Raw genomic sequence first — 17,374 nt, forward strand, 5'->3', positions numbered from 1 at the left:
AGTTCCTCTGTCCCTCTCTTCTCCACCCCCCCCCCCCCCCCTCCTCCTTCCCAGTTCTCCCTCTAACTTCCTGTCTCCACCTTTATCCTTCCTTTGTCCCGCCCCCCTGACATCAGTCTGAAGAAGGGTCTCGACCCGAAACTTCACCCATTCCTTCTCTCCTGAGATGCTGCCTGACCTGCTGAGTTACTCCAGCATTTTGTGAATAAAAGCTTGAAGGTTTGTCGGTTAAGCAATTATTCTACTAACCTGTACGTCTTTGGAGTGCGGGAGGAATATGGAGCAATTTGAGGAAACCTAGCGCAGTCACAGGGAGAACGTACAAACTCTGTACAGACAGCACCCTTGGTCAGAATCGAACCGGGATTTCTGGCGCTGCAAAGCAGCAGCTCTACCGCTGCGCCACCATGCCACTCTAAAGTGGGCTTTCATTAAAATGGGTCTTTTATTACCTGATGCTGATGGTGATCGGGGAGTATAAATGAGAATCACCACTCAAGTTCGGGGTTTGCATTAAAGTGGGTTTCAAATTCCTGACGCTGGTGATGAATTGTGTAGGAAAGAACTGCAGTTGCTGGTTTAAATCGGAAGTAGACACAAAATGCCGGAGGAACTCAGCGGGACAGGCAACATCTCCGGAGAGAAGGACGTTTCGGGCCGAGACCCTTGTTCAGACTGATGGCGATGAATGATTTAGTTGAATTTGCATCCCTCAACCACAGTGTTGACATTTAAACTCACATCTTTGTATTAGTGCTTCAGCTCTTCGGAGTTTGTCAAGTAACTCAACTACCATGGTAGTGTAAGAAAATAACTGCAGATGCTGGTACAAATCGAAGGTATTCATTCACAAAATGCTGGAGTAACTCAGCAGGTCAGGCAGCATCTCAGGTTACTCCAGCATTTTGTGAATAAATACCATGGTATCATATCCATCGCAGTCTTTTCAGGGCAGGATCTGCTCATCTGAGTTCTGAAACAAAACTTAAAGGGGTGGCACGGTGGCGCAGTGGTAGAGTTTCTGCCTTACAGCGTCAGAGACCCGCGTTCGATCCTGACTATGGGTGCTGCCTGCATAGAGTTTATATGTTCTCCCTGTGACTGCGTGGGTTTTCTCTGGGTGCTGCAGCTTCCTCCTACACTCCAAAGACATATAGGTTTGAAGATTAATTGGCTTCAGTAAAAAGATTGTACATTGTCCCTGGTGTGTGAGATAGCGTTAGTGTATGGGGATCACTGGTTGGTGCGTATGTATGTATGCGGTGGGCTGCATGAATGGTAACATATTACATATTTGCAAATTTTATGAATAAAGTATATTTACCGAAAAATAGTAAAGACAATAAACCCTGACCATGGTTGCAATGCTTTCTAGTTTGAAAACAAAGTTGTTAGGACTTTGAAAGATTTAGGCACGTTTATTATGTTGGTTAAATTGTCAGTACACTCCCATTGTACAATACGTTTATCATAATTAAGTCTGAAGAAAAGGGTTTGCAATGGGGCAACTCAGATGCAAAGTTGCAATGGGGCAACTCAGATGGAAACATGAAGACGTGCAGGTATGTAGGTTAATTGGCTGGGTAAATGTAAAAATTGTCCCTAGTGGGTATAGGATAGTGTTAATGTACGGGGATCACTGGGCGGCACGGACTTGGTGGGCCGAAAAGGCCTGCTTCCGGCTGTATATATATGATGATATGATAGGCCCTTCAGCCCACAATGTCAAACATGATGCTAAAATAAATGAATCTCATATGCCTGCACGTCATCCAGATCCCTCCATTCCCTGCACCTACTCAAAAGGGCGAAAGACTGGTGCAGCGGTAGAGTTGCTGCCTTACTGCGCCAGGGACCCGGGTTCGATCCTGGCAGCGGGTGCTGTCTGTACGGAGTTTGTACGTTCTCCCCGTGACCGTGTGGGTTTTCTCCGAGATCTTCGCTTTCCTCCCCCACTCCAAAGACGTACAGGTTTATAGAAACATAGAAAATAGGTGCAGGAGGAGGCCATTCGGCCCTTCGAGCCAGCACCGCCGTTCATTGTGATCATGGCTGATCGTCCACAACCGCTAACCCGTGCCTGCCTTCTCCCCATATCCCTTGATTCCACTAGCCCCTAGAGCTTGTAGGTTAGGTCTGGTAGGTTTGTAGGTTCATTGGCTTGGAATAAATGTAAATTGTCCCTGGGAGAGTGTTAATGTGCGGGGATCGCTGGTCGGTGCAGACTCGGTGGGCTGAAGGGCCTGTTTCCGCGCTGTATCTCTAAACTGAAAAAAGCTAAACTAAAGGCCTCTATCATATCTGCCTCCACCAGAACCGTTGGCAGTGCATTCAAGGCATTCACTACCAGCAGCGTAAAAAACCTTGCCCCACACACCTCCTTTAAAGAGTTCCCCTCGCACCATTAAAGCTACGTCCTCTTGTCCTTGACATTTCCACCCTGGGAGAAAGATTATGGCTGCCAATCTTAACCGAGATGAGAAAGTTTTACCGAGATGAAAAAGTTTTTTTTCACACAGAGAGACCGAGATGAGAAAGTTTTTTTTCACACAGAGAGTGGTGAATCTGTGGAATTCTCTGCCACAGAAGGTAGTTGAGGCCAGTTCATTGGCTATATTTAAGAGGGAGTTAGATGTGGCCCTTGTGGCTAAAGGGATCAGGGGGTATGGAGAGAAGGCAGGTACGGGATACTGAGTTGGATGATCAGCCATGATCATATTGAATGGCGGTGCAGGCTCGAAGGGCCGAATGGCCTACTCCTGCACCTATTTTCTATGTTTCTATGTTTCTAACCATGCCTCTCCTAATTTTAGATACTTCTATCAGGTCTCCCCTCAGCCTCTGACGCTCCAGGGAAAGCAATCCAAGTTTTGTCCAACCTCTCCTTGCAGTTAACACCCACTAATCCGGGAGCGTTCTGGTAAACCTCTTCATTCTCAAACGGCCTCCCCATTCACTGTGGGATGTATATGCTGCCTTGGTGTCAGGCAGTTATTTGGAAATACTTCATCAGTTACAAAGGCAAACACAGAGGCAACAGCTGCAAAAGTAGAGTGAGGCCTATTGCAGCGTTGCCTTCCCTTGTTTTATTTTTTACTGCATGTTTCGTGAACGTGCTCCGGTTCCTATGACAGCCTGCTAGGACGTTGCTGCATCGGGCCTGGTATGCCCCTGTGCCGTAATGCACAAGTTGGTAGCTTTCAAGCCCCTTATAGTTTATAGGGACGGCCATCTTGTTATCACCACCATCGCACAATGAGCGATAGACTTCGGTTCCCATGGATAATAAAGAGCATGTCAGCTCTGGTGCAGCGGCGGTGGAAAGCTTTTTAAAAAAACCTGACACATACATTTTCTAACCAGCCATCTCCATGGCGATGAAACCTTGTCCAGGGTAACTCTGACTCAATGCATCTTGTACATATTCCTTAACACTGCTCTTAGGGTTTTACAATAGGAGCAGGAATTCATTCCAATTTAAGACACCTCGTAATTCATTCAGGCAGTCAGTCCCAAGCATTTTCAATTACTGGATTTAAGCAAGGCTTTAGAGATCAGTCTGAAGATGGGTCTCAACCCAAAACGTCGCCCATTCCTTCTCTCCACAGATGCTGCCTGTCCTGCTGAGTTACTCCAGCAATTTGTGTCTATCTTCTGTTAAAACCAACATCTGCAGTTCCTTCCTACACATTTATACTACCTACATTGGACTTCCACAGATTAAACGAGAAAATCCATTCAATACAATGTGCTGCACTATAGACAATAGGTGCAGGAGGAGGCCATTCGGCCCTTCGAGCCAGCACCGCCATTCAATGTGATCATGGCTGATCATTCTCAATCAGTACCCCGTTCCTGCCTTCTCCCCATACCCCCTGACTCCGCTATCCTTAAGAGCACTATCCAGCTCTCTCTTGAATGCATTCAGGGAATTGGCCTCCACTGCCTTCTGAGGCAGAGAATTCCACAGATTCACAACTCTCTGACTGAAAAAGTTTTTCCTCATCTCAGTTCTAAATGGCCTACCCCTTATTCTTAAACTGTGGCCCCTTGTTCTGGACTCCTCCGACATTGGGAACATGTTTCCTGCCTCTAACGTGTCCAACCCCTTAATAATCTTATACGTTTCGATAAGATCTCCTCTCATCCTTCTAAATTCCAGTTTATACAAGCCTAGTCGCTCCAGTCTTTCAACATATGATAGTCCCGCCATTCCGGGAATTAACCTAGTAAACCTACGCTGCACGCCCTCAATAGCAAGAATATCCTTCCTTCAATAGCAAGAATATCCTTCCACACCATAAGTCAAATATAAAACCAGGATGCTTCCTGTCGTACAAGTAGATAAAATAAGCACCAGGCATTATTGAAGGAATCTGGAATTGGTTCAGTGGTTTGGTTAATATTACTCCCTCAACAACCTCCACCGGGAGGCATAGGAGGGTGTGCAGTGACTCAGCATCCGAGAGTCCGGCAATACAGGTCTTCCACTGCCCCTCACGAGTGAACTAAGCAGGTGACACATAGTGATCCAAGGGCAGAGGGTTAGATCTGAACACCCAGGATACAGTCAATAATTCATAAGGTCATAAATGATAGGAGCAGACATCGGCCATTCGGCCCATCAAGTCTACTCCGCCATTCAATCATGGCTGATCCAACTCTCCCTCCTAACCCCATTCTCCTGCCTTCTCCCCATCACCTCTGACGCCCGTACTAATCAAGAATTCGTACTACACCTTCAATCAACCTCACCATTAACGTGGAGTCTCTCGAAGATGGAAACAAAAAAAGAGCTGTTCGTTCAGGCCACGTTGGCGCGGCGGTAGAATTGCTGCCTTACAGCGCTTGCAGCGCCGGAAACCCGAGTTCAATTCTGACTACGGGTGCTGTCTTTACGGCGTTTGCAGTTCTCCCCGTGACCGCGTGGGTTTTCTCCGAGATCTTCGGTTTCCGCCCACAAGCCAAAGACGTTAATTGGCTTGGTATCACTAAACTAAACTAAACTAAGGTGTCCCAAAGACGTGCAGGTTTGAAGGTTAATCGGCCTCTGTAAATTGCCGTGTGGGTGCAGAGAGTGGATGCACAACTGGGATAAGCTAGAACTAGTGTGAATGGGTGCTCAATGGTCAGTGTGGAAATTGGTGGGCTGAAGGGCCCATTTCCATGTTCTAACTTTCAATGAATGAATGAATGAAAGAATGAATGAAAGAATGAATGAAAGAATGAATGAAAGAATGAATGAATCAATCAATCAATCAATCAATCAATCAATCAATCAATCAATCAATCAATCAATCAATGAAACAATCAATCATATGATGTCCACCTTTTCTGTATTCTCTCAAGTTGAGATGCAGTTAAAGCTGAACTCTTTCAGAACTCTGCAGGACCCAAAATAAACAAAGAACTCACAAAGGTTCTCGTGGGATTTTAAAAAAATTAATTACTTTCAATGAACTGTGTTAAAAAGTTTAATTGCCTGTTAAGTACTTCATATCAATATTTCAATTTGCACTATGCCATTTTGGTTCACGATTCATTTAACATCACGCTCCCCCCCCAAAAAAAGTTGTGGGAGAGCTGATTGAACAAGTCATCTGGAGAGAACATCTTGCTCACATCGAGTACTTTGCTCGTTGAGTTTGAAAAAAAATATCTTTAGTCAGAGTGCAAGTGTGGATGCAGAGGTGCATTGTTTTATCACAGTCACAAATAAAGAATGGATCGACTGGGCTTATATTCACTGAATAATGGAATCAATGGAAGGATGAGAGGGGATCTTATAGAAACATATCAAAATTCTTAAGGGATTGGACAGGCTAGATGCAGGAAAAATGTTCCCGATGTTGGGGGGGAGTCCAGAACCAGGGGTCACAGGGTCAACCCTCAGCCTCCTGCTCTCCAAGGAATAAAGTCCTAGCCTGCCCAACCTTGCCATGTAGCTCAGACCCTCATAGAGTAATCGAGCCATAGAGCATGGAAACATGTCCTTCGGCCCAACTCATCCATGCCGACCAAGATGCCCCGTCGAAGCTAGTCCCATTTGCCCACGTTTGGCTCATGCAAACCTTTCCTATCCATGTACCTGTCCTCGCAACATCTTCTCTGCACGCTTTCCAGAGTAATGGCATCTTTCCCCAAGCAGGGTGACCAAATGTGTTTCATGCACTCCATGATGTTGCTGTTATTATTTGTGTTGAGCTCCAGGTGTAACTATGCAGCATGCCCACCACTCCCGTCTCCAGACCATTTCTAATGCTTGGCCGCTCATAGTCTACCCCTCCCCCCCCCCCCCCCCCCCCCCCCACCCTGAAGTTCATGCAGTTTATTTCTGCTTGTACAGTTCCTCTCTGCTTGTACTGGTATTTGTGTTTGTTGGCCGGTCCTGCTTGGATTTTATGGGTTTGGAAGTTTGGGAAAGGTCGGATCGTTTTTTTTTTGCACCGTTGCTGCATTGGCGAATAATGAGAACACCAAGATCTGTTAACGTGGCAATTTGAGAGGGATGAAAATTAATTGGCACTTCATAAGAGGCCCCTGTGGGCCCATGAAACATACCCAGGCATCACGCAAATGCTGCGGGAGCGGCTGCGACTCGTCTCCGGAGGCTCCGGCGTGGGCCGCGTGGACGTCGGAAGCCCGCAGGCCCCTGGGTGGGGGCCGACATCGGGAGCACCGGCAGCGGAAGAGGCAGCGTGTTCGCCCGCCCCGAATCACGGGGCTTGGGTCGGCCCGCCGCGGACCTTTCACCGCCCGGCGCGGCCTGGAATAGGCCGCGGACCTTTCACCGTCCGGCGCGGCGCTCCAATGTCGGGAGCCCCGACCGCCCCGACGTGGCAAGTTCAACAGCCTGACCTTGGGAGAAGACGGCAGTGGAAGAGAAAAGACATTCTGGCCTTCCATCACAGTGAGAAGAGACTGGAGGAGACTCACTGTGATGGATGTTTCTTTTGTTTGGTGTTAGTGTATGATTGTATGTGTTATTGCATTTTTATTGATTATTCTTATTGGTATTAGTGTTTCAACTGCGAGTAATGTTTCATTTCACTACACATTTATGTGTATGTGACAAATAAACGACTATTGACTATTGACATAAGCCAAGATGCCTACACAACACCCAAGGTTAGAGCAACACTTTGTCCCCCATTTTGCAAATATTTCAGCAAATTCATCATTGTACTGTAATAAATTGCAGAATGAAGGAAACATAATAATAATATTCAACTACAGGTAAGAATGGCCCATAATTACTGTTTTTCTACAGCGCCAGAGACCCGGGTTCAATCCTGACTACGGGTGCTTGTATGTATGGAGTTTGTACGTTCTCGCCGTGATCTGTGTGGGGTTTCTCCAGGATCTCCGGTTACCTCCTACACTCCAAAGACGTACAGGTTTGTAGGTTAATTGGCTAGGTATAAGTGTACATTGTCCATAGTGTGTGTAGGATAGTGTCAGTGTGTGGGGTTTGCTAGTCAGCGTGGACTCGGTGGGCCGAAGGGCCTGTTTCTGTAAATTTAATGGGGAGAAGGCAGGAACGGGGTACTGATTGAGAATGATCAGCCATGATCACATTGAATGGCGGTACTGGCTCGAAGGGCCGAATGGCCTCCTCCTGCACCTATTGTCTATTGTCTATTGTCTATTGTCTATAAACTAAACTAGAGTCTGAAGAAGGGTCCTGACCCAAAACGTCACCTATCCGTGCCCTCCAGAAATACTGCCTGACCCACATGTTACTCCAGCATTTGCTGGGGAATATGTACCTGGTAGTATTACTTTCTGGCATTTTATATTTTTAGTTTGTAGATTGAAATCAGGATGTACACCTTTTCCAGTCATGGAAATCTGAAATATTCTTCCAAAATCTATGCATGCTGACGAAACGCAGATAACAGATTTTCGTTGCTTAAGGAAAACTGGACGAGGGTGCAAATGTGGGTATAGTTCAGATTTAGGTTCGGGTTTATTAGTTTAGTTTAGTTTAGAGATACAGCATGGAAACAGACCCTTTGGCCCACCGGGTCCACACCGACCATTCGTTCACCCAAGTTCTACCTTATCCCACTTTCGCTTCCACTCCCTACACTCCAGGGGCAATTGACAATTAACCTACAAACCAGCACGTCTTTGGAATGCGTGACGAAACCGGAGCACCTGGGGGAAACCCATGTGGTCACGGGGAGAACGTGCAAACTCCACACAGGCAGTACCCGAGGTCAGGATCGAACCTGGCGCTGTGGGCCAGCAGTTCTATCAGCTGTGCCAAAGTGCCGGCTTATGTAACAAAGTGCAGTGAAAAGCTTTCTTTTGGCGCTATTCAAGTAGATCGGATATACTATACGTAAATACAATCCATCAAACTCAAGTACAATAGAAAGGAAAAAAAGGAGGAAAAGTGTGGACTATAGTTCTCAGCATTGCAGCGCATCAATACAACAAACTCATCAGGAAGGCCGGCTCCGACCGGGGGGCGGAGCTGGATTCACGGGAGGTGGTCTTGGAGGGGAGGGTGCTCCTCAAACTGCAGAGCATCCTGGACAATGCAGCTCACCCCACTCCATGACACACTGGACAACCTGAGGAGCAACTTCAGCAACAGACTGGCTCCACCAAGATGCAGCACAGAACGCCACAGGAGATCCTTCTTCCCTGTAGCTGTCAAACTGTACTAAATGGGTAGGCCATTTAGAACGGAGTTGAGGAAAAACTTTTTCAGTCAGAGAGTTGTAAATCTGTGCCTCAAAAGGCAGTGGAGGCCAAGTCTCTGAATGCATTCAAGAGAGAGCTAGATAGAGCTCTTAAGGATAGCGGAGTCAGGGGGTATGGGGAGGAGGCAGGAACGGGGTACTGATTGCGAATGATCAGCCATGATCACATTGAATGGTGGTGCTGGATCAAAGGGCCGAATGGCCTAATCCTGCACCTATTGTCTATTGTCTATTGTACTCACATTGAATAGTGGTGCTGGATCAAAGGGCCGAATGGCCTACTCCTGCACCTATTGTCTATTGTCTATTGTACAACTCCTCCCCCTTCTGTCGTGGGGTAGACTGTGACTGAGACTGACTTCTCTCCCCTCCCCCCCCCCCCCCCCCCAATCTTTGCACATCCAACAAGCCTTTCCACTCATCACTTTAATTGCATGTTTCATGTATTTTGTGTTTTTATGTCTGTTGGTGGATCAATTTCCCTCCTGGTGATAAATAAAGTTCTATCGTATCTGTCCATGGACAGAGTCCAGAGTTCACAATCAGATATGTCTTAAGTGAAAGTGTTACTCGTTTAAGGGTTTTTGGTATCCTACCCCTGTTCTTCCAAGACTGGTTTGTCATTTGAAATATATCTGGGCAATGATAGGGAATGAGAACTTATAAAAGGTTCAAGAACCAAAGGTAGCAGGGGTCTACCGAATGCACTGAAAATTAATTTTAGATCCCTGTATTTACTGGGATTTTCCAACAAGAATTTCCATCCAGTGAAAGCAACCGGCACAACCACAGTCTTTCTGACGAGCGAGAATTAATAGTCACCACCATTTCCATACAAGATGAAAACAAATTGTCAACTGATGGTTGCTAACTGAATATTTACACAATGTGAGGTGTGGAAAAGGGCACTCGTGGTCTCAAAAGCCACAAATACCTGAAGGTTACTTAAACAGATCGATGGCACTTAAAGCTACATTAGTGGAAGATTGATGTTCAAAATGCGATTTTCCTTCTGGGAAATGAACCGTTGGTTCAATGAATGGGCTTTACAAGCTGAGAACAAAGCATTTGTCACTAGGCGGGATAATGTTGATAAATTAACGCTTCGCAAATAACGCAATTGGACATTAAGAAAGCGGGACTGAGGAGCTGTTTTTATTGCAGAAGTAACGACCCTATACATAGATGCTTTGGCAAGGCAGCTACCTGAACCTCCATTCCATTTTTTTTTAGTAAATCAAACTAGCAGAACAAGTATAGATACAAGGATTGCAGATGCTGTTTTAAAAAAAAAAAAGACAAAAAGCGTTGGAGTAACGAGACGGGCCAGACATCACGATGGAGAACATGGACAGGAAACGTTTTGGGTCGGGACCTTTGTGATGGGTGGGGGTGGGGGGGTTGGGGGGGAGGGTGGAGAAAGCAGCAAGCAGCAAGAGGGACTAGACAAAGCCTGGCGAGCGATAGGTGGAAGCAGGTTAGGGGAGTTTTTGATAGGCTGGCGGTTGGACAAAGGTTAGAGGAAAATACAGTGAGATGAGGATAGAAGAGGTGCATATTGTGAAGCCAGAGGAAGGAATATAGGTGGAAGCGAAGGAGGAAGTTGAGAAATGGGAGAAAGAGAGAGAGAAAGAGAGAGAGAAAGAGAGAAAGAGAGAAAGAGAGAGAGAGAGAGAGAGAGAGAGAGAGAGAGAGAGAGAGAGAGAGAGAGAGAGAGAGAGAGAGAGAGAGAGAGAGAGAGAGAGAGAGAGAGAGAGAGAGAGAGAGAGAGAGAGAGAGAGAGAGAGAGAGAGAGAGAGAGAGAGAGAGAGAGAGAGGCAGGCAGAGGAGAGAGAGAGATGTAAAAAGATTAGGGAGCGGGTATGAGCAAGTTAGGGAGGAAAGAATCATCTGGGTGATCGATTTCTCCCTCCTAACTAAAATTGGAAAATTCAATGTTCATACTGTTACGTTATAAATTATCCAAGCAGAATATGAGTTGCTGCTCCCCTATTTTGCGTGTGGCCTATCCTCTCCAACCTCTTTTGTGCCCCTCTCTTTCATGTGCTTGGATTTGCACCCAGTTCCCCCCTCCCCCTCAGCCCCTTCCACCTATATTCCTTCCTCTGGCTTCATAATTTGCACCTCTTCCATCCTTGTACCTTATCTCACACTTTGTCTTTTCATCTCCAACCTTTGACTGAACCTCTGCAAATCAAATACCTCCCTCACCTGTATCCACCCATCACTTGCCAGGCTCTGTCACGCCCCCCCACTTCTCCTCCAGCTTTCTCTCGCCCACCACAATCAGTCTGAAGAAGGGTCCCGACCCGAAGCGTCACCTATCCACGTTCTCCACAGATGCTGCCTGACCCACTGAGTTATTCCAGCGCTTTGTGTCCTTATTTGAAAACCAGCATCTGCACTTCCTTGTGTCTCTAATAAAAACCTCACATCCTGCTCTCTTGAAATCTCCCCTCTTGGATCCAAACACACAACTTTTTTTTATATTTCCTTCATGTCATGGACCACAAAACAGCACCACACAGGACCAGGCCCTTCAACACAAAATGTCCAAGCAGGGCATCATGCCAAATTAAACCTTGATTCACCATCTCTATAACTGGTTCATTGGGTCAACCAGTAGCAAGATTGTGCGTATGTCAGCGGTCATTCCTGATTGTTGGTTGTGCCTGTGGTCAGATTCAAGTTCAATCTACAAACCCATTGACCGCTGTGGGTGCAGAAGGATTGGGGCGGTGGGGGGGGTGAAGGGAGAGCATGCTGGAAATGGTGGTCATTCTCGATATGTAGCAGATGGAAATCTAAAGCGTGAGGCAGGAGAGAAACGCGGATGCAAGTGCACGCACCAGAGGCCAAAGTAGGGCGTGCAGCGTAGGTTTACTAGGTTAATTCCCGGAATGGCGGGACTGTCATATGTTGAAAGGCTGGAGCGACTAGGCTTGTATACACTGGAATTTAGAAGGATGAGAGGGGATCTTATCGAAGCGTATAAGATTATTAAGGGATTGGACACGTTAGAGGCAGGAAACATGTTCCCAATGTTGGGGGAGTCCAGAACAAGGGGCCACAGTTTAAGAATAAGGGGTAGGCCATTTAGAACGGAGATGAGGAAAAACTTTTTCAGTCAGAGAGTTGTGAATCTGTGGAATTCTCTGCCTCAGAGGGCAGTGGAGGCCAATTCTCTGAATGCATTCAAGAGAGAGCTGGATAGAGCTCTTAAGGATAGCGGAGTCAGGGGGTATGGGGAGAAGGCAGGAACAGGGTTCTGATTGAGAATGATCAGCCATGATCACATTGAATGGCGGTGCTGGCTCGAAGGGCCGAATGGCCTCCTCCTGCACCTATTGTCTATTGTAAAGTATTAAAAACCCAAAACAGTTGCAACTTAGAAAGTAGAATCTATCTCAGTCTCTGTCGTGAGGTTTGGCTCTCTCGTTGTTCCAGTGAAGGAAGCACTTTCCATTGTTGTTGGGTTAATTGTTAACCGCCGATATAAAAATCGACTTGAGAAGGTTTTTTCCAGAACATGAATATCGTGGCCACGCAAACTTTGTAATTTCATTGCAGAGTATCTTCTGCTGATGTGTCTATCGTTGGCCGCAAGCCACTCACCTTTCTTGGACTTTGCTCCAATCTTCAACTTGGACGGCCATGCGATTTGTGTGCCTGTTTCTTCCATGATCTGTTGAAAGATTAGAAAGCTGATGAGAAGACCATCCAAACCGCGTGAATGTCGGTGTTATCACCGTCAATGGATGAAGGTAATAAGCAAGGCACATGCTGTCAGGATCAGGGAACAACCTTGCTAAAGGTGCAATACTTATGCAAAACACACAAACGCTGACTGAGAAGGTCGGGAAAAAAACCCATTTCAATACAAACAAGCCATCTGATGGCTACCAGACTAACATTAATAATAATAATAATAATAATACATTTTATTTATATAGCGCTTTTCATATACTCAAAGACGCTTTACAGAGATTTTGAGAACATAGGGAAATGAATAAATAGATAAATAAGTAAATAAATAAATGAACAGAGAAAGGAGACAGAAGGTGAGGTGACCTTCAGTGGTTGAAGGCAGTACTGAACAGGTGAGACTTCAGCGATGTTTTGAATGTGGTGAGTGTGGGGGAGTCTCTAACGGTTTGGGGTAGTGAGTTCCATAGGGTGGGAGCAGCGATGGAGAAAGCCCTGTCCCCCCAGGATCTGAGTTTAGTCCGGATGTGGGGGGATAGGAGATTGGCAGCGGCAGAGCGGAGGGTGCAGGTGGGAGTGTGCCTGTGGAGGAGGTCGGTCAGGTAGGATGGGGCCAGGTTATGGAGGGCTTTGTAGGTTATGAGGAGGATTTTGTACTGGATTCTCTGGGGGATGGGGAGCCAGTGGAGTTTATAAAGGACGGGGGTGATATGGTCACGGATCGAGGTGTGGGTGAGTAGACGGGCAGCGGAGTTTTGAATGTAGAATTAAGAGGGACTGGGAGGTTTTAGTTTAGTTTAGATTGGTTTAGAGATACAGCGCTGAAACAGGTCCTTCGGCCCACCGAGTCCGAGCCGACCAGTGATCAACCCCTTCCACAAACACTACCCTACACACGCTAGGGGGAATTTACAATTTTACCAAGCCAATTAGCCAACAACCCTGTACGTCTTTGGAATGTGGGAGGAAATCGGAGATCCTGGAGAAAACCCGTGCAGGTCACGGGGAGAACGTACAAACTCCCTACAGGACCGAACCCGGGTCTCTAGGGTAGGATAGTGTTAGTGTGCGGGGATCGCTGGTCGGCGCGGACTCGGTGGGCTGAAGGGCCTGTTTCTGCACTGTATCTGTACATTAAATTAAAAGCCCTGAGAACACTGGGAATGGCGAGCAGAATCCTCCACCCGTGGTGGACATTATTGCACCGTTTATCATCAGTATAACGATTCAACAAATAGGCCCTGTTCCATGAGACCATCTGAACGGCTGCATGCCAGACACGCGGTGCATAAACACAGCACATTTAGCACATTATTACTGAATGTTGCAGAAAAAAAGGACTAAAGTGCAAAACTCTACTGATAACCATTTGGCGTGCAACATTTCGGGCACGGGCATTTTGACTGGTGACGAGCCAGGAAGCTTTAACATACAGTCCCGATTTTCCAATCTACCTCACTGCGGACATTGAGAGTCAATGAGAGTGTTTTATTGCCATACGTCCCAAACAGAACAATGACATCAGAAATGCTGGACACAAAATGCTGGAATAACTCAGCAGGTCCAGCAGCACAAAGGAATATGTAAACAGAGTACTCTGCAAATAATATAATAAACAAAAAAAGGTATATATAGACAATAGACAATAGGTGCAGGAGGAGGCCATTCGGCCCTTCGAGCCAGCACCGCCATTCAATGTGATCATGGCTGATCATTCTCAATCAGTACCCCGCTCCTGCCTTCTCCCCATACCCCCTGACTCTGCTATCCTTAAAAGCTCTATCTAGCTCTCTCTTGAATGCATTCAGAGAATTGGCCTCCATTTCCTTCTGAAGCAGAGAATTCCACAGATTTACAACTCTCTGACTGAAAAAGTTTTTCCTCATCTCCGTTCTAATGCCCACCCCTTATTCTTAATTCTGTGGCCCCTTGTTCTGGACTCCCCCAACATTGGGAACATGTTTCCTGCCTCTAACGTGTCCAACCCCTTAATAATCTTATATGTTTCGATCCGATGCTGATTGTTCAATTGTGCCTTCGCGGAATTTTCTGATTAATGTGCCATCTCATCCACAGAACTTCGCTAATGTATTAAAATTAACCCCCCCAAGTGGAGATGCCTTTGGTTTTAACTACATAGTTTATGATCGTGTTTTCAGAACTTGCAGAAGCCACTGGACTGTTACTTTTACGTTTCCTGCCAAGAGAGGAATGTTGCAAATACCTGAGGCTGCCTTGAAGTGCATTTGTGGCAATGTGCTCCCTCTCTCTGAGCCACCCAACCAGAAGCTCAGGGGTAAGTTGGGACATGGCGGGGGTCTGCTGGGCCACAGTGGTCCAGGAAGCTAAAATAATGCCATTGGGGTGGGGCTGGGCAGCAGTGAAATCTGAGGAAAAGGTGTAAGGAAAGGGTTAACAGAGTGGAGAGCAATAGACAATAGGTGCAGGAGGAGGCCATTCGGCCCTTCGAGCCAGCACCGCCATTCAATATGATCATGGCTGATCATTCTCAATCAGTACCCCGTTCCTGCCTTCTCCCCATACCACCTGACTCCGCTATCCTTAAGAGCTCTATCTAGCTCTCTCTTGAACTGTGTGTGGCCCCTTGTTCTGGACTCCCCCAACATTGGGACGCAGTCAGGGGGAGACAGCATCTGAGGTCAGGACCGAACTCTGATGCTGAGAGGCAGCAGCACTACCAGCTGCCCCACCACTCCATCGATGTTTCAGTTTGGGACCCAACGTCGGACTGTTAGTCTGAAAGCAAGTTGGCGTAGAGACGGCAAGAAAACAACTTGTTAAGTGCACTTCAAGATAAACACAAAATACTGCAGTCATCTTCTTATAGACAATAGCAACAGAAGAAGGGAGAGAAGATGGTCGGAAGAGAGCGGCGGAGGGAGAGGGAATAATAAGGCAAAGAAGCAGCAGACTGGGAAAGGGAACGAAGGAAAAAATGTCGGGGAAAGTGAAAGTAGGAGAAAAAGATAATCAAGGGCGAGTCTCACTCCAGCCACTCCCTCTTCTCCCCTCTCCCGTGGGGCACCCTATCAATTTTCTGTGCCCCTCATGATGTTATGTGCCTCTAAATGATCACCCCATAGCTTCCTGCACTGCAAGGAATACTGTCCTATCTTTCCCAATCTCTCCCGATAGTTCAGGCCCTGGAGTCCTGGCAACATGCTCGTAGATCCTCCCCGCACCTTTGCCAGCTCTGACATACCAGCCAAAGCCAGGTCCTAGCCTTTTATTCTTGTTAGGTTGCTCTCCAACCTCGGTTCTCAGTGGAGTGGGTCTTTGAGTGTTTGTATCATGGTTAACCTTAAGAACCAGCGCATACAACATTCACAGACACAAACTGATTCTGACGCCTCTTTCATTCGTGCAAACAACTCCCCCTCCCATTCCCAGTCTGACCTTTCTGTCATGGGCCTCCTCCAGTGCCATAGTGAGGCCCAACGGAAATTGGAGGAACAGCACCTCATATTTCACCTGGGCAGTTTGCAGCCCAGTGGTATGAACATCGACTTCTCCACCTTTAGATAGTTCCTCTATCCCTCTCTTCCCCTCCTCCTTCCCAGATCTCCCTCTATCTTCCTGTCTCCACCTATATCCTTCCTTTGTCCCGCCCCCCTGACATCAGTCTGAAGAAGGGTCTCGACCCGAAACGTCACCCATTCCTTCTCCTGAGATGCTGCCTGACCTGCTGAGTTACTCCAGCATTTTGTGAATAATTGTCATCAATTAAGTTGAGTTTAGTTTATTTTAGAGACACAGCATAGAAACAGGCCCTTCAACCCACTGGCTCTTCAGCCCAACTGTTCACACTTGTTCGATGTTATCCTACTTTTGAATCCACTCCCTACATGCAAAGGGGCAATTTAGAGAGGCCAATTAGCCGCTTAATCCGGATGTCGAGGAAACCCAAGCGGTCATGGGGTGAACGTGCAAACTCCACACAGACTAGGTCAGGATCGAACCTGGATCTCTGGAACTGTGAAGCAGTAGCTCCACCAGCTGTGCCACTGTGCTACCCATTTTTAATTAAGAACTGTTCACAAAAGGTACCAACTTCAAAAATGTGCAATAGTTGGTGAACACTCTCGCCCCAGATGCTTGGAGCGCAGGAGGATGAGGGATGATCTTATTGAGGTGCATAATAATCATGAGAGGAATAGATCGGGTAGACGCACAGAGTCTCTTGCCCAGAGTAGGTGAATCGAGGACCAGGGGACATAGGATTAAGGTGATGGGAAAAAGATTTAATAGGAATCTGAGGGGTACCTTTTTCACACAATGGGTGGTGGGTGTATGGAACAAGCTGCCATAGGAGGTAGTTGAGGCAGGGACTATCCCAACATTTAGGAAACAGTTAGACAGGTACACGGATAGGGCAGGTTTGGAGGGATATGGGCCAAACGCGGGCAGGTGGGACTAGTGTGGCTGGGACATGCTGGCCGGTGTGGGCAAGTTGGGCCAAAGGGCCTGTTTCCACACTGTATCACTCTATGACTCTATAAAATCTTTATTGGCAATAAACTGAGCCAGGAACGCAGTCTGCATATCCACATAAATACCTGGCCCTTTACACAGCTGCCCACACACTGCCTGGAACAGGCTATTATCCAAATCCAGGCTTTGGTGCATTAAAGTGGAACATTCATTTACTTCTAATACCTGGGAGAAGGGAAAATAAATACAACTGAAACAAAAGATTAAAACAAAGAGGTGGCTTTGGTTAGCTCCAACCAAACATGAACTAATGTCTTGTTTAAATGCTGGGAAATTCAAACATTTCCACACCAATCTTCTCACTTAATCAGGTTTGGAGGGATATGTGCTAATGGAAATTGAAACCATTACGCACTGTAATCATTAAAAAAGAGTAAGTTATCTTCACCGAAGGGTTTGACACAAAGTGCTGGAGTAACTTTGTGTCAAACGGGCGGCACGGT

General features: G+C 46.7%; 2 protein-coding genes across 2 annotated transcripts in view; one reads left to right on the forward strand and one right to left on the reverse strand.

The window, feature by feature from the left end:
• LOC144600809 (protein bicaudal C homolog 1-like) overlaps nt 1-17,374 on the reverse strand; it is a 141,868-nt gene that overhangs the window by 60,215 nt on the left and 64,279 nt on the right. Inside the window, exon 2 of the mRNA XM_078412701.1 lies at nt 12,330-12,399. Coding sequence (XP_078268827.1) covers nt 12,330-12,396 — 67 coding nt within the window. The 5' untranslated portion in view covers nt 12,397-12,399. The remainder of the gene's footprint in view (nt 1-12,329; nt 12,400-17,374) is intronic.
• Nucleotides 12,448-17,374, forward strand: part of LOC144600811 (protein bicaudal C homolog 1-like) — a 153,401-nt gene continuing 148,474 nt past the window's right edge. The window contains exon 1 of the mRNA XM_078412702.1: nt 12,448-12,478. Within this exon, the coding sequence (XP_078268828.1) occupies nt 12,448-12,478 (31 nt within the window). The remainder of the gene's footprint in view (nt 12,479-17,374) is intronic.

This window comes from Rhinoraja longicauda, chromosome 16, assembly GCF_053455715.1.
Source record: "Rhinoraja longicauda isolate Sanriku21f chromosome 16, sRhiLon1.1, whole genome shotgun sequence".
In the NCBI taxonomy this organism is placed as follows: Eukaryota; Metazoa; Chordata; class Chondrichthyes; order Rajiformes; family Arhynchobatidae; genus Rhinoraja; species Rhinoraja longicauda.